Source organism: Pinus tabuliformis, chromosome 2_2 (assembly GCF_031772625.1).
Source record: "Pinus tabuliformis cultivar Carrire ecotype Pingquan chromosome 2_2, CPIR1, whole genome shotgun sequence".
Lineage (NCBI taxonomy): Eukaryota > Viridiplantae > Streptophyta > Pinopsida > Pinales > Pinaceae > Pinus > Pinus tabuliformis.
The window spans coordinates 780,675,006-780,698,144 of NC_142300.1; the positions used below are offsets into that span (position 1 = coordinate 780,675,006).

The 23,139-nt window shown below is 38.5% G+C and overlaps 1 protein-coding gene across 1 annotated transcript in view; it reads left to right on the forward strand.

Annotated features, from left to right (window-relative positions):
• Positions 1-23,139, forward strand: part of LOC149195016 (monodehydroascorbate reductase-like) — a 129,466-nt gene that overhangs the window by 48,200 nt on the left and 58,127 nt on the right. The window contains exon 9 of the mRNA XM_089405208.1: positions 19,291-19,431. Within this exon, the coding sequence (XP_089261334.1) occupies positions 19,291-19,431 (141 nt within the window). The remainder of the gene's footprint in view (positions 1-19,290; positions 19,432-23,139) is intronic.

Below are 23,139 nucleotides of genomic sequence, written 5' to 3' on the forward strand. Positions count from 1 at the left end.
GCTAGAAGAAGTCGGCCTAACTCTTGAGATCATGTCGGCCTAAAGGACATGAGAAGAAGTGTATATATAGCCTAACTTGGCCTCACTTGAAGGCAAGCAACTCAACTTGCATTCGATCAAGAGAAGTGCGAAGAAGGGGCAGCGAAAAAGAGTTTCTTCTGGGGCAGAAAAAGAGTTCCTTTTGGGGAAGCAAAAGAGATTCTTCTGGGGCAGCGAAGAAGGATTCTTCTGGGGCAGCGAAGGAGAAGGTTTCTTCTGGGGCAGTGAAGGAAGGTTTCTTTTGGGGCAACGAAAGAGAGGTCTCTTCTAGGCAAGCGAAGGAGGGTTTCTTCTGGGGCAGCAAGAGAAGGATTCTTTTGGGTGACCAAGATCTAGAGACCGAATTTCTCTAGAGGAGACTAGTGAAAGCCTAGAGACCGAAATTCTCTAGAAGAAGTCGAGAAGGAGCAGTGTGAAGGATAGAGACCGAGTTTCTCTAAAAGTTTCCGAGGAAAGCAGTTCAAGATCAAGAGGAAAGTCGAGAAAGAGAAGAGGCAAACCATTAAGGTTAGTGACAAGGTTCTTGGGAGGATACTAGAGTCAAGGGTTTGTGTCATGGTCTTGGTACTCATCAATTGAAGATCTAGAAGAAGAATTTTGATTGGTTTTCCTCTCAAGAGGTGAGAGGTTTTGGCCCTGGCTGAGAAGCCTACATTCTGTGTCACTTGTCTTTTATTGTGCATATTGGTAATTGTCTTGATGAAGAGAACACAGTAATAACATAACGAAGAAAAGACTATAAGCTAAGAAGTATATCACAAGCAATTATCAAGCAGAGAAAATTATTAACTATTCATGCCCTAGATTTCTCAACATATTTGGCCTTGGCCATTCATTGTGAATCTCCTCCATCATCCAGAGTGCTCAACCATCCATAATCCTGCAAGACAAAGATGTAAAGCAGTCATCCAGATTCCATTGTACTTCTAACAAGGATAAAATTGTAATTGGTGAAGAATTTGGTTTCTAATTTTGCTAGTAAACTTCAAAGTTGCAAGGAATGCCCACTTCTTTAGTAGGTCGCATATCTCATAAGTGATTTGGAACACGACCTCTAATTGTAGCAAGCACACATTTAAAATTAGCTCCAGGATAAGAAGATTCACAAGTAATTGCTTTCACATGTTAGGTTAAATGCATTTACTCTAGTGAGATCGTCTTGCCAATTCATGTTATTAAATTATTGTCTCTGACTTGAAATAAACATTGGCATGCTTGAATGATTAGAAGTTGTAACTTGTTTGTAGGATCATAATAATTCAAGAAATATTGTGACTCTTGCCTTCTGTTAAATTATCTTCAAAGCGAGATAAGTAATGTGCTTAATCAATGGCTTATCTAATATCCACATGGTGACCAGTAACTGTGCTATTCTGGTTTGAATAAACTCTCCCAAAACATTACATGTGGCCCTATAGTATTCTAAGACATGAGGTTACTGTGATGAAAGGTCATGTGTTCTTCTTCCTTTCAATAGATTCTCAAGATAGATTGTTGGTAGGATTGGCAGAGAATTTCTTGAAAAGTCGGGCCCTATACCATTTTCAAATTACTCTTTACTCACCTTGTGTAGCACAGAGCACCACCTAGTTTCCTTCCCTGGATTTTTCTAATCCCAATTCACAGTACATACATTTGCTTGGAAGTATACTGAAATGTTTGCTTTCTATGTCCTTTGAAGTTTTCGATGAAATGGAAGCCTACTCACTTAGATAGGTAGTGCAGTTCAGAATATCCCTAGTTACTTTGAAGCTTCTTCTTCATCTTGTATTTATTATTTACACCTAGAGCATCCGAACAATTTTCTACCCTATTTCAATTGGTGATTGCTAATCCACAAAAAAAAAAATCAATGGTTTAATGGCTTAGTGCAAATGCAAAACACTAACAAAGTTAGAATATTGGCTACAAATGCAAAACATGAGGCTATGAAGTTGATGAAGAGGTTGGAGGACTTGAACTTATCTCGATCGTAGATTTGGGCTACCAATGGGCATGGAAAAAAGTCCAGAGTTGACTTTGTTTCATACCAATTGGATGCATAGAATTTGCAGTCAACATAAAGATGTCTGGTTGGAGGATGTAGTCAATAGTGTAAAGGGCCATAAGCTTGTTCAATCTACTATTGTTTGCCTCCAAAGTGTTGTATTGCCAATGAAAGCACAAAATAATTAAAGAACTAAGAAAATAAATACAAATAACAAACATAAATCTGATCAAAATGCTACTAGCAAAAGGACAGAGGAGAGAAAGAGTGTTGGAATTAGGGAGGGAGTTGAAGAGTTGGCGATGACTTCCCTTTTAGCTTGATCCCAAGCAACACTTCCTATAAAATCATTTAGTAAACTCATTCACCGTTTTTTATAAGGGGGTTGTTTGGTTCCAACCTTAATTCCCTAGTTAGAAGAATGGGTTGTTACTTAATGTATTGGGGTCATCTGTATTAAATGAAACCCCAAAGTAGTATAATGTGTTGCCTCTCAAAATCTAGCAGGTCTCATGATGGGATCTCACAAGGCAAGAGATAGACGAAGTGATAACACTATGAGGTGTGACACACTCTCACTACAACCACTACCCGTTTTTTTTTAGTGGATTTCCACCACAAGGGAGGCTTCCATATGTAGGTCACCTAATAGATATATCAAGTCTAAGGCTTACAGGTGACAAGGATAGGCTTAAGGATGGGTACTCAACTATAGGACATGGTTCAACAAGCTTAGACAAGGTAAAGTGTACCCTCCAATAGGCCTATTTAGGACACAATTGACCTAGGGTTTGAGAATAGGCAAGGTTAATAGGCTTGCCTAGGTACACAAGGCCAAGAAAAGGCTTGAATAAATAGATATGATCAACCTTATGAACAACAAGCCCGAAGATGAAGCCTAGGGCAAGACTAGGGTTTACCTAGGGAAAAAATTGCTTAGGGAAAATGACATCAGCCCTAAAATGGAAGAATTAGCAACAAGATAGAGGTGATTTTGAGGTAATGACTATTGGGTGTAGTATAAGGTATGTTGATGGACCAACATTTAATGTCAATCCGGGGTCGGTGGACTTTGAGGCGCAACACTGGAAATACCAGAGAATGACTCCACAACCTGCAAAACAAAACCCTAAGTTGTCCTGCAAACAACAATTATTACCCACTCCAATCCTACAGTCAAAGGCATTCATTAAAAGTGAAACCATAAACACTAATCCTACAAAACCATTAACAACCCTCTAAGTTCTAGAAAACAATGCATAAATTCTCAATTCAATTCCTAAACTAGGTTTGACAATTTCATTAAAAAAAGAACTTGATCAATCTGGACACTAGCCACTTCATTCATTGACTCATCAAACAAATTGAGTTTGCAAAACTAGGTAACTAATCAAAAGAATCTCGAAAAAACACAAGTGTCAATCCAATCAATCCCACAAGAGTGCTTAAAGGAGTCACATAGGACATCAAAACATTCTTGCACTACCTTAATTCTCACTCTAGTTATTCCAATTCCTGCACTACTTATGCTCATTCACTGTGTTCAAAATATGACAAACCAGATGTGCTAGTCGAATGTGTAATTTGAATAACCAAAAGAACTGCAAGTGAAATAAAGTTATTTAGAACACAAGCTTCCACAACTAGTTCAAGCAAATCATACAGATGACCAAACCATTCCTGCACTACAAGAATTTCGTGCTAGAAAAGTCCTTACTATCTTTCTTCACACACTGTGCATTCAAAGCAAAACCATCTGGATGTGTCATACCAAGCGTAAAGCATACATAACTTAAAGAACCCTTCATTATGTTCAAACTATTCAAAAATACATTCCAAACCTTAGAGTTGATACTTAAAAAGAAAGAATTCGTAAAGGGGAATTGCAATAATTGAGATTGAGTCCAGGATAGAGTAATCCAACACTTCTAATGAACCTTCTCCTATCATCAACTCACAAGAACCCAAAGGAAACTTGTCCTATTTGAATATTAACCAAACAAATTTAGATTCAACAATACTCTCCTTCTACTTTGAATGTTCAATCACTGTCAGAAAGGACCAGGTATCCATAATCGATTATACTCTTTAAATCATTCACCCATAACTTGACACTTGTCATAATTCAGAAACAAAAGAATATCAAGAAATAAGTATTCAAACAAAGATTTAGAAGAGTTTTTCATGCACCGAAGTGATGTTCAACAAGTCATTATGGACTTCATGAAATTATGAAAGTTTTAGCATTATTAGACTTTCAAAACCCATCTTGGAGTGCAGATGCAGTGTTGGCAGCAGTACAAACAAGGTCAACAGCAGCCAAACATCAACAACATGACGAGATGATGTAGAGACAGGGTGTTGTGGCAGGATGTGCAACACTAGAACACATTCCTCGCTAAGAGGGAGTGTTAGTTTTTGTAGCATTGGATGTGTTATAGCCACGAAATTTGGTGGAGAGACTAGAATACATGAGATCTCCAAAACCCATAAATCGTTTCTGGAAATTTTTCGTAGAAGTGTCTCAATTAGATTATTAACCGTTTTTAATATTTCCCGAGTCTAAACTTAGGGAATATGGTTAATTAATCAGTATTAATTGAGATAAGGTGAGAATCATTTGGAAACTCACATGGATCGGTCGAGAGATGATCCTGGCCATTGATTAAGTTTTAATCTTGGTCGTTGGTGCTCCAACCGTGGATTATAAGAGGAGGTCGATGTGGTGATGGAGGATACACTAGTGCAGATACTCAATTGCCTAGGCAATTCGATTTTCTCAATAGCAGTAACTCAACAGAGAAGATGGATCTAGAGGGTGAGTAGCAGGTGGAAGAGGAGGGTAGCAGCATTTTGGGAGGAAGGTTTTCAGTCCACGGAAGAGGCAAACGAAGGAAAGCCGAAATTCTCACAGGGTCAGTGTAAGCTCTACGCAGAGGGTGACGCAGGAGGCTCAGCACAGATGCTAGGGAGATAATTTCGGAGGTAGAAATTAGTTGTGGGGTGAGAGAAAATTCTCACAATAATTTTTCCAGTATTTTCCGTAGATTAGATTGCTAGTTGGGCATCTAAATTATTGTACTCAAAATTGGTACCGAGAATAATAATAAAACAATCATCTGTTGCACAGGTTTTCCCGCATTAGGTTTTTTCAAGGACAATTGTCCAAAAATAAATGTGTCAAAATTCTTGTGTGTGTGCTAGAATTTCTCAGTTTTCAGTATTTTATTTTCCGCAGTATTTTGATGGTGCAAATTGCAATTGTGATTGCCAAAATTATTGTGTGTGCTAGACTTTCTCAATTTTCAGTATTTTATTTTCCGTGGTATTTTTATGGTGAAAATTGCAGTTGTGATTTTATTCATTGTTTGTCGTAGCAAATAAACCGCATAATTAAATTTACAGTTAGAAGAATAATTTCCAGTTACTACAATAGATAAAAATTTCACATGATACAATTATGATAGAAAGTGTATAAATGCACAAAAAAGTTGATAAGTCGTGCCTTTTGGTAAAAGGGTGATTTATCATAATTACGGTATTGAGAGCATGGGTTACAGGGGTGCCCCTGTTGTAGAATTTCACTTGCAAGTGATTTCAATACAAGGATATGTGATGTGCATTTAATCAAGAACCCAAAGGCCTCTATGTACCTTCTTGTAAGTGGTGTTATTGTTGAATTAATCTACCATGACCTCTATAAAATTGTACATTTCACTCAAGCCAAAGCCACTTATTAGGCATGTTATGTTTTTTCCCTCATTTGAACTCATGGTTAGCCAATTTCATTGAAACTAAAGGGTGTTGACTTAAGAAACAATCAAGTGGAAGGACTTGGATCCACCAGCAGCACCAAACAATAGTACTAATGTCCCTAGAGGATTGAGGCGGGATGCTAGAGGACGAGGGAAATAGTGCTACTAATGATGAGGATCCCAATATAGGGGATGTTTTTGATGATGTGTGATTATTTATTGTAGCATCATGTTTTTAGGATTCTAGAAACCCATTAGAACTTTTATGCTACTATATTTTGTTTCAAATATGTATATCTTGTAGTAATATTTTGATATATTTTGTAACCACCCCTCCCCACATTTACCCACTTTTACAAGCCCTCTAGGTAAATGTGAAGTGAAGTGCTACTATGACATGACTTGACCTCCAACGTTTTGGTTAAGGAAGTGGGGCCGACAAGCCAACAACTTTACTAACACCCCTTAGAGAACGCAGACCACTCAAAAGGTTGCAAACCAACCCAGGTGGTCAATCCCTAAGTTGGACCCCTTTTTCATTGACCTAACACCCCAACCGCATGCACAACAAGGCAAAGGTGCGGTTATAGGCCTCCAACTGCATGCATAGGCTTGCCTCCATGCGGTTAGGACCTAATTCCTTAGTTAAATGCTTGCAGTCCCAAGATCTGAGCCACTTTTCCAGGCTAGCCTCCAAACCACTGCCTAGAACTTCTTGTAACTTTCCAAAATCATATTTGACATAGCAACAATGCTAAACTTTCAAACTTGAATCAGAAACTTGACCTAGACTGCTTAGAGCACACTAGACATTTTATCAAACATATGGTAAACATGTAAACTACAGGTCATGAATGCATATCTCAGTGTACATCTCTGAACTGAGCTGAAAATCACCAAGAAGGTCTAATGCCCCCTCATGTAGCTGCAACACACTAGTTAGTCTATGCATTCATCAACCATTCAATACCTTATCAAAGCATAACAAGAGCCATAGCTAGAGCACATCATAGAGCCATGTTTATAACCAACATATAACTAGAATATTAACCATGAAAAAACAACCATCAAATCAACATAATAACAAGTACAAGTGCTCATAGATTATAATAGGAAAATAGTTCTTATTAACTTATGTAAAATCCAACCAAGTCAGGAACTTCCACATACCACCAGACTATAGATTGGCTGAACCAAATCTTTCTTTTAGCCAATCACCCCCATGCCATATTCCAAGCACGAATGTGGGATCTCATGGGATAAACCAAGACATAATCAATTAGGGACTCCAGAGATTAAACCACCTCCACCCTCGAACTATCGTGATCTCACCTAAATCAATCCCGAGATTACAAAACCAAACCAAACTTGTATGCTTTAGAATTTCTTCACCATACCTTGAGAAATTTTCTTGTCTCCACCCACCTATCGAGGGTTTCCTGGAGAAAACCATCTCCACCCCCAACCCTTGGGAATTTTCCTGAGACCACCTCACCTGGTTCCAAAACCTTCCAGCAATCCAAAGCTCAACCAAGAAATGAATCCCATCACACCATGGCTATCCAGGAAATGGAAAGACAAGGATGAAACCATTGTCAAACCAGGCAAAACCCATGCCAATGACAACAAATGAACTAAATAAACAAATGCATGTACCATGCATTCACACCTTAGCTAGGAAATCACACATGCAACCTGTTACCTGCAAAATCCTCCTGCTGAAGTTGTTGATCCAACCTTCTCCTTGCTTTCCTTTGCCTTCATTTTCCTTCCTTTCCTTGCTTGGAATACGTGTACCATGACCTTGGTCTTATTTTTCCTTTATTATCCTTTATTACATGAACTTTAACCTGGGGCTATTAAAAACCAATCCCCCTTAGGGGAACATTGTCCTCGGTGTTCTATGACACCTATGACTAGCAAACTGTTGAAAATAAAACATACTATTCATGGACCTTTATAACATAGCTCGATATAGTGTTTACAATGACATCCTACTGAAAGAAAAACAAATATACCGCTTATTGGAGTTTTATGACACAACTCATTGCGGTATTTACAACAATATATATATATATATATACCAAAAACTCATTTGCTTGAACTAGCAAATAATGAAAGATACAAAGTCCGCATTTGATCAGCCATCTCCCATGTAGCTTCATCAAGGCCAAAGTGCTTCCACTGCACTTGCTCGATTACTATTTCAGAGCATGAGTTGTTTCTGTTGCAATATGCATTGAGGTTCTAGTTGGAATTCTCCCTTTGGTTCCACCTGCAATACAAACCAATAAATCACATGATCAACATCTTGCACATATCTCTTAAGCAATGAAACATGGAAAACACGATGGACTTTCATTGTTGGCAACAGTGCAAGTTTGTAGGCCACTGGTCCAGTTCTCTCAAGGATCTCGAAAGGCCCACAATACCTAGGTGTCAGCTTGGCATATGATCCAATCCTCAAAGAGATCCTCTTGGGCTTGATGTGCAAGAAAACATGTTCCCCAACCTGAAACTCCTTCAATGCCCTGTGTTGATCTGCATAACTCTTCTGCCTGTCCTGTGCTGCTTTTAAATTCCTTTTAATAACCTGCATTTCCTGTTCCATATCCGCAAACATATCCATTCCAATCAACACCATGTTCACTAGATCACTCCAACTGATAGGAGTGTTACAACTCTGCCAATAAAGAGCCTCAAATGGACTCATCTTCAAGGACACCTGATATCCATTATTATATGCAAACTCTACCAGTGGTAGATACTCCTCCAACTTCCTTTGTTGATGCATGACATACATCCTCAACATGTCCTCAAAAATATTGTTAACCCTCCCTGTCGTTCCATTTGTTTGTGGATGATAAGTTGTACTAAAACCCAACTTTGTCCCCAAGCCTGCAAACAACTCCTTCCAAAACCTGGAAGTGAACTTGGCATCTCTATCTAATATAATCTTCTTGGGAACTCTATGCAACCTCATTATTTCCTTAATGAATACTTGAGCCACTTCACTAGCTGAATTAGTAGACTTTACCATAATGAAGTGAGCTACCTTACTTAACCTATCAACCATAACCATGATGGAATCATGTTGCTTTGATGTCCTCGGCAAACCTGTATTGAAGTCCATGGAAATGACCTCCCATTTCCATTCTGGAATTAGAATTGTCTATAGTGAACCACTTGGATTCTTACACTCTGCTTTTACCTGTTGACAGTCCAAACATTTAACATGAAACTTAGCCACCTCTTTCTTCAAGTTCGGCCAGTGGTAGAACTTCTTAACTGTTGTCAATGTCTTATGATATCCTGGGTGACCTGAATACGATTTGACATGAAACTCCCTCAAGATAAACTTCTTGAGCTCACTGCTATCCAGCACATAAATCTTGTACCTGAATCTAACCAAGCCATCTGCTGTGAGGTGATACTCCTCATCCCTAGCACCTTCACCCTGTTGCTGTGACTTGTGCCTCAACTATTGGTACCTGTCATCATGTTGTCCTCCCTGCAAGATCCGCTCCTGTAAATCTGTCCCATAAGAACTCACTACTACAATACGATTCACTTGCACTCTCCTGTTGAGAGCATCTGCGACCCTATTCTCCTTGCCCTTGATGTACTTGATCTCGAAATCAAACTCACTGAGAGTAGCCAACTGTCTAGCTTGCCTGACAGTCAGATTAGGTTGGTCAAACTAGTACCTCAGTCCACTATGGTCACGCATCAAAAAGAACCTCCTACCAAGAAGATAATGTCTCCACATCTTCAAGGCATGAATAATTACTACCAACTCAAGATGATGAGTCACATAGTTTTGCTCGTGCTCATTCTGTTTCCTCGACTCATAGCATACCACCTGCCCTTCCTGCATCGGGACTCCACCAAGTCCTCTCTTGCAAGCATCTGTACATACTACGAACTCCTTATTAGGATCTGCAATCTTCAACGCAGGAGCATTTGTAAGCAAATGCTTCAACTGCTCAAAACTAGTTGCACACTCCTCGGTCCATTCAAACTTCTTTCCCTTTCTCTACAAAGATGTAATAAGATAGGAAATCCGTGAGAAGTTCCTAATGAACCTCCTGTAATAACTTGCTAGTCCCATGAATGATCTGACTTCATCCACATTCTTAGGAGCTAGCCACTCCATGATAGCTCTAATCTTTTCCAGATCCACTATTATCCCCTCCTTGGAGACAAAATGTCCCAAGTAATGAACTTCATTCTGAAAGAAACTGCACTTGCGAAGCTTGGAATACAACTGATTCTCTCTTAGCAATCTTAATACTGCTTCCATGTGCTTTGCATGCTCTTCCTCATTCTTAGAATATATCAATATGTCATCAATGAACACTATCACAAAATTGTCCAGATAAGGATGCAACACACTATTCATCAAACACATGAAAGTAGTTGGAGCATTAGTAAGACCAAAAGGAACCACCACAAACTCATAATGCCCATACCTGGTACGGAATGTGGTCTTGTAGATGTCCTCTTCTTTGATGCGTACTTGATGATATCCTGACCTCAAACCAATCTTTGAGAATACTACTACTCCCTTCAACTAATCAAACAAGTCATCAATCAGCAGCAAAGGGTACATGTTCTTGATCGTCGCCTTGTTCAACTGCTTGTAATCAATGCACAATCTGAGAGTACCATCCTTCTTTTTTACAAACAACATTGGTGCACCCTAAGGCGATACACTTGGCCTAATGTATCCCTTATCAAGCATTTCCTTAAGTCGCAACTTCAATTCCACCAACTCTGGAGTGTTCATCTTGTAAGGTGCCTTTGATGTTGGTGTTGCTCTTGTTATTAACTCGATAGAGAAATCCACTTCCCTTTGACGCGATAACTTTGAAATCTCTGTCGGAAACACATCCTGAAACTACTGCAAAACAGGATACCTCTTCAAGACTTCATCACCTTCAACATCCTTCCCTTGTCACTGGAAACATGCACTGCAAATAATACACACCCTTTTCTGCAACTGCACTTTGTCTGCATAGTTGTAACCATTCTCACTGATGTAGGCTTCTTCTTACCTTGCAAGATTCTTCTCTCCATCATCATCCAAGCACTCAATAGCCTTCTTGTAACAATCTACCTTAGTCTTGTGAAGGTACAACCAATCCATGCCCAAAAGCATGTTGTATGAACCCAATGGAAGCACATTTAAATGTGCTAATGTAGGCATATCATTCAGCTCAAATGCACAAACTCTCACCCAATGATGAACTCTTTTCTTGGTCCCTGTAGCCAACTGCACCAACTAAGACTCTACATGCACTTCTTTACTCAAGCCACACTTATCCACCAGGTCAGGATTAACATAACTATAATTAGATCCAGGATCAATCAAAATGGAAACAACTCAATCACAGAGCTTACCTTCCATCTTAACAATGAATGCCTGGTGATCCGCCTACTTGTTATCAAATGCTGCATAAATCCGAGGAATGCGCTGACCAACATCCCCAATTGTATGCGCCTCTTGAGCACTGTAGATTTGAGGTCTGCCACCCTAGTACAATGGAGAATCCTTCTTACGATGATCCATGCCACAAATCCAACACTGCAACGATTCCCTGCCACTACCTTTATTCTGCTGCTCTCTAGGCTGAGATCCATGTTCCTTTTCAGTTGTATTGAACTCTTGTAAGGAGCTACATTTTCTTTCTTACCTGCACCTTGAGGTCTTTCCTGCCTTAGAGACCATTTTCCCTTTTGGTCTTGTTATTACCTTTCCAATCACACTTAGGCTTAGTCTTACGCTTTGACTGCTCATAATAGTGCTTCAACTTTCCAATGACTTCCTCCGAATACCGAGGTTCATCATACTCAATCCGATCCTTGAATGCTAATGGTGGTCCACTGATGGACCTTTGAACCTTCGTTTTCTCATCCTTAAGATATGACACATATCTCAACAACTCTAGAAACTTAGTCGTGTACTCTTCATCTATCATAGTCCCCATCTTCAGCTCATAGAACTCCTTAGCTTTTCCATCATAATATCTCTCTGACAAGTACTTCTTCCTGAAGAGTCTTTTGAACTCATGCCAACTCAACTCCTCTATCTTGATGCCTCTGACACGCTTCACATCTTCCCACTAGATATCTGCCTTTCCCTTGAGATTGAAAATAGCTATCCTAGCTTTCATATTCTCTGTATAATCATGCAACTCGAAGAACTTCTTCATCCCAAGCAACCATGCTTCTACATATTTCGGTTTCTTCAGCTCTCCATCGAATTTAGGAGGCTTGGATTTATTGAACTCATCTGGCAAGTATCCCCTCTCACTCCTCTTGTAAGGATGATAACGATGATGACCATGATGTCTATCTAAACCAGAACTAGAATAGAACCCATAACCACTACCTCTCCTGTTAGGTGCATCCATCCATCTGCCACCTCTGGCTGTGGCATCCTTGTCCAACTTGTACCTTGATTGAGACTTGCTACCATATGATCAAGACTTGCTACCATATGCCCCATTAGTCCTTTCCTTCTATCCATAATTGATCCTTGGTTGTCCCTATCTCTACAAAATCTGATAAACTCTGAAGGATGACCGCATTGACCTTGACTTGCTTTTCCTGAGCCTTCGCAAGGCTTTCCTGTGACTAAATTATCCTGTCATTATCCGCCTTGCAACTTCTAAATTTTGCCTTTAAGCTTCTCAGGGTATTTGTTATATCAGGGGAGTACTCATCTCCTCGTTGCTCAACAAATCTATAAGGAGAGCCACGTGAACTGTAATCCACCATTTTGCCCGTCATCTATGGTCTTCTTCTTCTTGCAAACATACCATGTTAGATAAACCAAATAGAAACATAATCAAACATACCTCAGTGAAGTTCAGGGGAGGTTATCTTGTCTGCAAAAATCAGTCCAGATTAACACGATATACATGTATATATATAATGGCACCAACATATCAACCTATCGACATCATCTCAATCATCATGCATGATGTCACAAACTGCAACACTGTCTATATACATGACAACCATATCCACTGAAATGCATGCATATGGCTGACATGCATGCATAACAATCACATCCAGTTGAAGTATTTGAACCTAGAAGCTCTGATACCAATTTGTAGCCATCGCTCCACATATTTACCTTCTTTTACAATCCCTCCAGGTAAATGTGAAGCAAAGTGCTATGATGACATGACGCGACCTCCAATCTTTCGGTTAAGGAAGTGGGGCCGACAAACTGACAACTTTACTGACACCCCTCAAAGACCACAAACCACTCAGAAGGCTGCAAACCAACTAAGGGGGTCAATCCCTGAGTTGGACCCCTTTTTCACTGACCTAATACTCCAACTGCACGCACAACAAAGCAAGGGTGCGGTTATAGGCCTCCAACTGCATGCATAGGCTTGCCTCCATGCGGTTATGACCTAAATTCCTCAGTTTAGTGCCTGTGGTCCTGAGATCTAAGCCACTTTTCCAGGCTAGCCTCTAGACCACTGCCCATAACTTCCTGTAACTTTCCATAATCATATTTGACATAACAACAATGCTAAACCTTCAAACTTGAATCAGAAACTTGACCTAGACTGCCTAGAACACACTAGACATTTTGTCAAACATATGGTAAACATGTAAGCTACAAGTCATGAATGCATATATGAGTGTAAATCTATGAACTTAGCTTAAAATCACCAAGAAGGTCTAATGCCCTCTCAAGTAGCTGCAACACACTAGTTAGTTCATGCATTCATCAACCATTAAATAACTTATCAAAGCATAACAAGAGCTATAGCTAGAGCACATCATATAACCATAATATTAACCATGACAGAACACCCATCAAATCAATATAATAGCAAGTACAAGTGCTCATAGATTACAATAGGAAAATGGCTCTTATTAACTTATGCAAAAGCCAACCAAGTCAGAGACTTTCACGTACCACCCGATCATAGATTCAGCTGAACCAAATCTTTCTTTCAGCCTATCACCTCCATGCCATATTCCAAGCATGAATGTGGGATCTCATGGGATAAACCAAGACATAATCAACCAGGGACTCTAGAGGTTAAACCACCTCTAGCCTCAAACTACCATGATCTCACCTAAACTGGTCCTGAGATCACAAAACCAAGCCAAGCTTGGATGCCTTAGAATTTCTTCACCATAACTTTAGGAAATTGTTTGTCTCCAACCACATGTCGAGGGCTTCCCGAAGAAAACTATCTCCTCAAGTTATGGTGAAGAACACTGTCTCCTTGCCTTTCCGTTTTCTGAGACCACCTCACCCTATTTCATAATCTTTCGACAATCCAAAGCTCAACCAAGAAATGATTCTCATCACACTATGGCTATCCAGGAAATGGCAAGGCAACGTTGAAACCACTGTCAAACCAGGCAAAACCCATGCCAATGACAACGAATGAACCAAATAAATAAATCCTGAGATCACAAAACCAAGCCAAGCTTGGATGCCTTAGAATTTCTTCACCATAACTTTAGGAAATTGTTTGTCTCCAACCACATGTCGAGGGCTTCCCGAAGAAAACTATCTCCTCAAGTTATGGTGAAGAACACTGTCTCCTTGCCTTTCCATTTTCCGAGACCACCTCACCCTATTCCATAATCTTTCGACAGTCCAAAGCTCAACCAAGAAATGAATCTCATCACACTATGGCTATCCAGGAAATGGCAAGGCAACGTTGAAACCACTGTCAAACCAGGAAAAACCCATGCCAATGACAACGAATGAACCAAATAAATAAATCCATGTACCATGCATTGACACCTCAGCTAGGAAATCACACATGCAACCTGTTACCTGCAAAATCCTCTTGCTAAAGTTGCTGATCCAACCTTCTCCTTGCTTTCCTTTGCCTTCCTTTTCGTTTCTTTGCTTGCTTGCTTGCTTTCTCTTCTTGGAGCTCATTCTCTCTCAAACATTATTATCAAGCCAAATTTGACAAAAGTTGTGAATTGGTTCTCTAATGCCTTTTTATTATTGATGTCTCATCTTTCTTTCATTTTCCTTCGTTTTTTCTCTAATTTCCTTACATGCAAATTTGTGTCTTTTCACCTCCTTTTTCTCCTGTTTTCCTTTATTTTCATAAATAAATGTCAATTATTGCCTCTTTGTTTTTGCCAATGCCTTTGCTAATTCTTATAGCCATAAGCAAATCAAAAGTGATGTCCACTACAGTGCTTTGTCCAACATTCAAATTGAAATACGTGCCCCATGACCTTGGTCTTATTTTGCCTTTATTATCCTTTATTACATGAACTTGAACCTGGGGTTGTTACACATTCACCCTTAGATGCTTTATACATAACAAACTTTTCATATTTTGTGTCTAACAGTTTGGCTTTACATTGATATACATGAATATATATCTATTTACATGGTGGAGGTGGAGAACAAGAGACCTATTACAAAGAAGGCATTTGATTGGTTACACAAGGCACAGGGGTAGGGGAGGATAACCAACTATTGTTGAGGGAGAAGGAGATTGAGACACAGGGGTAGGGGAGGATAACCCACTATTGTTGAGGGCGAAAGAGGTTGAGATTGAGGAGGCTGATGTGCTAGCCTCAACACAACCTTCTACATAGAGCAAGACAGCCGTGGCCCGCCAATGATTGTGTCTCAAACGACGGGGTTTTTTCCATTATAGGATGAGGCATTCCTTTACTCATAAAAATATTATATGGTATTTGAAGCTAGCTTCTAGATTAATCATTATAGATGGATTGTGATTATGAGATACATTTATTATATATGTATGATGTAATTTTGTAAATTTGTACATAATAGCCTTGAATGGAAAAACCATGGTATTGATAGTTAATGTTTGAACTTTGATTTATTATTTGCATCTACTACAGCAACATGTATACTGGTGTGTTTTCCATATTTATGTTGCAGAGTGTTTATTTGATGTTGGTTTTTATATATATATATTGTGCTTTAAATATTTGCTGCCATCTCGCAAACCTCTTTCTGTTTTCGGGTTTAAATCTGATCCTCGGAAAGGCGAGTTTTTCAACGACGGTATAAATTGCATCCTACATGGAGTGGTTTATTCACAGTTTGCCCGGTTGCTAATTCACATTAACCCATTTAATTACCAACTTAATCTAATTCAGCGCCAATTTTTGTTCGATAAATCGTTGGGTGGAACTCACAGCTCAATCGTCCATTTGCTTGATCACTGGCATGGAGAGCATGATTGTGAGGTTGTATTTTTTTAGTAAATTGGCAACTGAGGCTCTAGTATTTGTTGATACAGGTCAATTTCTTCTGCTCCCACTAAATCACTATGCATACATGCATGCCTCTAAGTGGACACGTGTATATAGGAGTTTGAGCTTAAGACTTCATAATCCATAATCTTTATATAACATTTTGCTAAACGATCTACACTTATACTTGTGTGTTGTGTTACTAGGTATCTTTTTGTGTGTTGTGTTACTAGGTATTTTTAAATAGGGGGAAACCCTATCATAACTTAGTTGTCAAACCAAAAGTAGTAACAACCATTACTGGCTGCTATTTGTTAATATAGGTTGACTCATCCTTCTAATTCAAAGAAAACCATGCCACTTGTAATTACCCAAACCATGCCACATGTAATTACTCACTGGTGGTCAGTAACAGGGCAGACTTTCACTGCTTTCACTCCAGCAGGATGCCTCTGGGTCTTGGGCCATTAACCTATTTCCTTATGTGGGAGGAAAACAAACTCTTACGCCAGCAAAAGCAGTTTTAAGGCATATTCCAAACCCTGTGTTACTAACAATCTACAACTTTTTAATTTGCTGGTTTTTTTAATATAATAAATTCGCAGCTCTATTTGTCTTGTGATTGCATGGCCGGGTTCTATATGTAACCAGCAAATGGTTTGCATTGTTTACACTATATGCAGTAACACTTCTCTTCATTACTCTCACACTATTCAAAGCGTAATTGCTTCCCACAGCTCGAGTACTCTTTCTTTTGAACCGCTAGTTTGATAGGGATTGCTCGATTTGTATTTAAATTTTTTTTATTTTTTTTTGCGGACATGAGCAAAATTTCAACCTTGATGATGGACTGATAGAATTACACATCATACTGGGCTGTAGAATGAGCCTCTCAGCTCAATAATATTAAAATATTATTTATGTATATAGTGAGTTGATATTAATATAAATTAGTTCATATATATTTTTAAATAGTTTATGTAAATTCCAGATTGAAATATTTTTGAAAAGTATAAGTTTAAAACATGTTACTCACTTTTCTCTTTTTAAGGTTGATATGAAATTATATTATGTCACGTGGACATTGGAATATTTTATTTATGACTGAGAGTGAATGAAATATTTTTATTATATTGGGTTGTAATATCAACAATAAATCAAGTTACTATACTGAAGTTGGGATTATTGATGTTTTATAATGTTTTTAATTAAAAATTAAAGATGTATATAAATTTTTGTTTTTTATCATAGCTGACATTGTTTTTCTATTTAGAGTATTTCATTTTTATTTTAAAAGAGACATGTTTCAACTCCAGGTTGAGCATAGACAAATTTTTCTATTTAGAGTATTTCATTTTTATTTTAAAAGAAACATGTGTCAACTCCAGGCTGAACATAGACAAAATAACACATTGTCCTCATATTAAGCTTTAGAATGTGCCTCTGGGTGCAATAAATATAACCAGATTCTTCCCTTTCTTGAAAAAATGCATGGCATTTGCCAACCTAAGGCCTACCTCTCCCCACATGATTCTGTTTCCTTCCCTTATTTGGTTAAGTGTGATCTTTCGTGGGTTACACGTATGTTCTCAGGCTGAGAGTCTAGTTTCCCACTTTCAGCGGGTGGCCAGTTTGGAATGTGAATGAAACGTGAGGTAAATATATAGGGTGGTGGGATGATCCAAAACTAAAGGGTGGCCCTGATCTTTCCACCAGACTTGCATTGACTTATTATCATATGTGCAATGTAATCTTCCATTCCTTAGGTTGGGATGGGGGGTGAGTGTACTGCAATCAGTATGCACCCCAGAGCAGAGTAATAAGTACTATATAGTCTGGGATATATATGTTTATTACTATGCTGTAATATATAACACAGCTTAATTATACTCATCGGATATATATGTTTATTACTATGCTGTAATATATAACACAGCTTAATTATACTCATCCCAGGGGATATATCCCCTAATTATAATAATTTATGTACCTTTAATATAAAAGGTGCTTAAAATATTAATTACAAATTCAGAAGTTGGTGTCACGAGGCTTGCACGATAGCTTTAGGTTGATTCAAATGAATCTAATTGTTGACTACAGAAATCTGAAGCTTTAATGTATACTGTTCTCTCGAAGTTTCGGAGTACTATTGTGGAAGTTCTGGTTGAGGTCCTTGATAGGATTCATTGCCAAGCTCCCGAAGTAAAGCCAGTGATATGACAGGAGCGGCAAATTTTGTCATGCCCTGCTCTCCATCCTTGCGTTCCACATCGTCTTCAATCTACTGCACAAGAGCTTGACCACCTTTCAATATTTTCAGAACTTGTATGTAAGTGTAGAAATTATATGGCTTGGATGAGGAGCCAATTAAGAAATAAAATTTGAATATGTATATAAAACACTAGGTAGGTTATAGACGCACATTTCATGTTCTGGCAAATTATTTCCCATACTTGGCTGCATAGCGTAGATCCCTCATTCCAATGACATGCTTGGCTCAGAAATGTAGATGTCGGTGGGATGTCTTTGCAATGTTAACAATATATTGTATTGATATTGCCCTTTATTAAGTGGAATACGCTCATCGTAAATGAAACTTTTCACTTGCCACTGTGGGGCACCAATTTAGCATGATATCATTAGAAGAAGAAAAATGTTGCACATATTTTTTTAATAAAATGAAGGTATTGATTTAGACTCTTGAGAAAAGGGAGAAGATATTCATGTAAAGGAGGATCGCATAGATGCATTTTACTGCCAAAGCACCAAAACACATTGATAAATATAGGAATTATGGTTTCATATAATGGTTCTCTTAAAAAAGGATAGGTATGGATTTTCAATGCTGATTCAATACACAAGTTCAGCCTGGATTAAAGGTCTATAACATAAAAAAAGTAGGTTTGTCAGGTTGTGTTTTAGTGACAGCTTGGAGCATTTGTTGTGACAATGATTTAGGTTCAAATTTTGGTGGATATGCTCCTCTGTGCAGGAGAATTCCCTATAAAAAACAAACACCAAGGGAGTTTCAAGCAAGTAGTCGTTCCGAGAATGGTAGTCCCAAATTATATTTGCATGGAATGTGCACTGATACTAAGAGACCTGTAGTGAAAACTTCGGAGTTTGGGGTTTATTGACTACCGGTTCTGCTCTGGCATGAATATTGGATTGCATTGTTCATGGTTGTGCATATCATATTTTATTTCTTTATGGAGGAATCATTACTATTATTTTTTAACTATGAGCTTATGTGACGATAAATTGCAGACGGATGGTTTTTTCAGAACTAGTGTTCCTGATGTTTATGCGGTAGGAGACGTGGCAGCTTTCCCAATGAAGATTTACGGTGACATTAGAAGAGTCGAACATGTTGATCATGCTAGGAAATCGGCAGCACAAGCCGTGCAGGTGAGAATAATTTTTTTCCCTTCCACCTATTTCGGGAGTAATATAAGGTACTAAGTTGAGAAGAAAATCCTTTAAGATCAAATCAAATTATCAGACTCATGATGAGTTTTATAGCATAGATGCAGATGCCGAATTATGTTTTTTAATTGGAAAATGCTACCTTTTATGGCAAGAATTACAAGGCCATTACATTGATTATGATTTCATTGAACTTTGGGCCACTTCCACATACCGATGTATAATAATTCTATGAAAAAGTGAATGGAATCATTCACCTAACCTTCCACTGACGATCTAGCATAACCTGTCGGTCTGTGGGAAGTGTCTGTGCTACAACAATAGTATCATCATACATTTTTCAATCTTGTTTTTCTCTTTACTGCAGTTAATACAAAAATGTTCCCTCAGAATTTTACTGTTTAAACTTTCAACCTTGTAAGTACAATAAATTCTAGACTTCTTTCCAATGTCATATGTTTAGAATTGTTAATTCTTTTATGGCAGATTTGATTTATTTTACTCCAACAATTTATTAAAAAACACACTGAAATTATTCTCTCAAATATCTATTTCAAATATTTCTGAAATTGCTAATAAAATAAATACACTGGTATGTTAATTCAGAAAATAAAATGCAGAAGTAAAATAAGGAAATCAATCATACTGCAACAGAAAATTTTTGCCCCAACACAATCTTTCTTCATATTAAATTTGCTAGGAAAATTTGGGCCTAGATGCACAGAGAATACACAGAAAAATACAACTGCTGGGAATCCCGGAACTCAGCCCATTTGGGAAAAATTGACCTCAAGGAAATCAGCGCCTCAAAATCGGCACTACTGAAGAAACTCAACCTCTCAAAAAGTAAGCCTCCCTCACTAGACTTTTGCCCCCTCTTTTTCTCTCGTATGGCGTTTGGGCACTTGAGTAATTCGGCCTCTGGATATTTCAGCCATCCTCTTCAGCATACTCGGCCTCTCTCTTTCCTAGCTTTGGCTTCCCTGAAATTTTCTCTCAAAATTCCTTGCTGCAATTCTCCTCACTTCTCTTCAGTTTAATCGAGCCTCTTGCTCTTGAGAAAATCACTTCCTCGACATAATGTCTTCACCTCTCGCTTGGGTATTTTTTATAATTTTGTTAAGCCAAAATTCCTAATTCTAATCTCCTAAGCGATCAATGGCTAGGATAAATCCCAAGCCTCACTTGAAATCAACGGTTGAGAATATATCTAAGTCACTTAAATAATTTTATTATTTATCCTTATAGCTTTGGCCTAATAGTCCACAATAATTAATTAAATTAATTATTGTACTTTTACTTGTTGAAGTTGTAGCTAGAGTCGGTCTTCATAATGTAATATAAATCTATCATTGTTGTATTTATTATATTCATTTGTTAAAGCATGTTCTACATCCTTAGAGTCAAAAGATTAAAAAATAATCTATTTTGAGTCAAAGGAAAATGTATTGAGTCATGCCCCATTTGGACATTGTAAGGAAATGAAATGAATTTTATGTTCTGTCATAAACCCACAAGATCTTCAAGTCGGCCCTTCTTGGAACAAGTCAGCCCAATCCTTCAAGAGACACCTCTTCGACCCCCTGGACCACTATATATAAGAGAGCAGTTCAATCTACTTTGGATCACATTGAAACACATAACAAGAAGCATTTTTTTGAACCAGCAAAAGAGAGAAGAAGCCTAATCAAAGGAGAGAGAAGCAAATAGAACTTGAAGAATATTCCTTTTGGTTGACCAAATCTTTGACTATTGATGCTTGCACATGCAAGGTCTAATTCTTTGAGGAAAGGCCAGAATTTCTGAGGCACTACAGGCCGAATTTCTGCCCTGTCTGTTGCAGGTCTGTTAAATTTAGGATAACATGTGCTTTTCTTAGACAAGAGATTCAATTCTCATTAGCCCGATTATTAAATCATTAGCAGTCACTTGAAACATTATCATGATGAAAAGAACGGAGAGAAGAACATGTACAATAAATAACGAAAACAAGCCAAGACAAGAGGACACAATAAATGGCTCAAGCCAGGGAAAAATCCCAAGATGGGGAAAACCCTTGATCAAATCTTCTTATTATAATCTTCAATTGTTTGGCAGAGAAAGAGAGAGAGAAAATACAATTAATGACAAGGAGGCAACCCAGGTAAGTCTTCCATTCTGCCTTCAAACTATAACAACTGGATTCTGCCCTAACCAGAGATCAATAGAAGACAGAGCAGCTACAAGGAAGTCTCCAAATAGAGTTCAGTCCTAGCTTAATTTGAGCAGCCTTCATAACTAAATATAATAAACCCAAGACGGATATATATATGGCAGCAAATGATCTCGAACCTGGTTAGCCCATTCAAATTCCTTCAACAGGGTTTCCAATCATTGCATCTAGCATTCTTCTTCATGTTTCCTGTCATGGCTGCTTGTAACATGTCTGGTTGAGGGAATGAGGCCTAACGGCTCTCAAAATAGACCTACGAACCTCCTGAAATTACTCCAATGCTTGCGGCCTTACTCAAACCCTCCACTGATATGCTTAGGTCTACCTCAGCTGCATTTCAGACGCATCAAAGCTCACAAACAGATCTTTGACCAACCCTAAGCAACCTCGGCCCTATCCTCCTTGTGTTGCGGCTCCCACAAAAGATGAGTTTGATGCCCAAAATAGTGTCTAATGAGAATGGATGACATCTATATATATAACAAATTTTCCTTATGGAGGGGAAGCCGACCTTGACATTTGTAGGCAAACTTGAATTACAAATTTCAATTTTCCCGCCTTAATAAGGTCATGTCTTGTAGAATTTCTTTTAAGTAAATAAATATTTTCCCTTATCCAAATTTGGTGATCTTAAGGTCGATTTTAGACCTATCGAAAAGAGGAATTCAATGCCACTGATCATAATGCCATCCTGTCACCATGAATAATCTCTAAATTTCGTCTCTGCTCTGTTGAACACTGATGTAATAATGAAGAAGAATTGATCGAGAGTGAGTCACAAGACCTTACCATTCTCCACTGACAAAAGTCAATCCAGAGGTAAAACCTCAATCAGACTTAATCCCAGATCAAGTTGAAGAACACCCTGCATCCTAGTCATAGGGAGTACGACAATACCCAATGCATCCATCGGTAGTGTTATGGTCCCTAACCACTTTTCCCAACTCATTGGCTAGATGAGAGGTACTTCCCATGTGTCCCAGACTGCATGGGTAAGATGATACTGAATCAATAGCAGGGAAAGAATATATCACATCTTGCTCACAACCACACTTAAGGAAAGGACGAACCACATCCTACATCACAATCACACGTAGGGAAAGGAGGAACCACATCCTACAATCACACATCATAACCACATGTAGGGAAAGGATGAACCACATCCTACAAACAAATATCACAACCACATGTAGGGAAAGGATGAACCACATCCTACACGCATGCAAAACACCAAGAGTAGGGAAAGGATGAACCACGTCCTACATGCATGCAAACCAACAATAGTAGGAAGGATCCTACACGTGGGGAAAGGATGAACCACATCCCACCGACATGTCAACCATCAATCGTAGGGAATGAGCATCCTACATGTGGGGAAAGGATGAACCATGTCCCACCGACATGTCAATAGATGCCTATATGCATCTCTCACTGGGTACCCACAGGATAAGGTGAACCACTCATCTTGATCACATGCC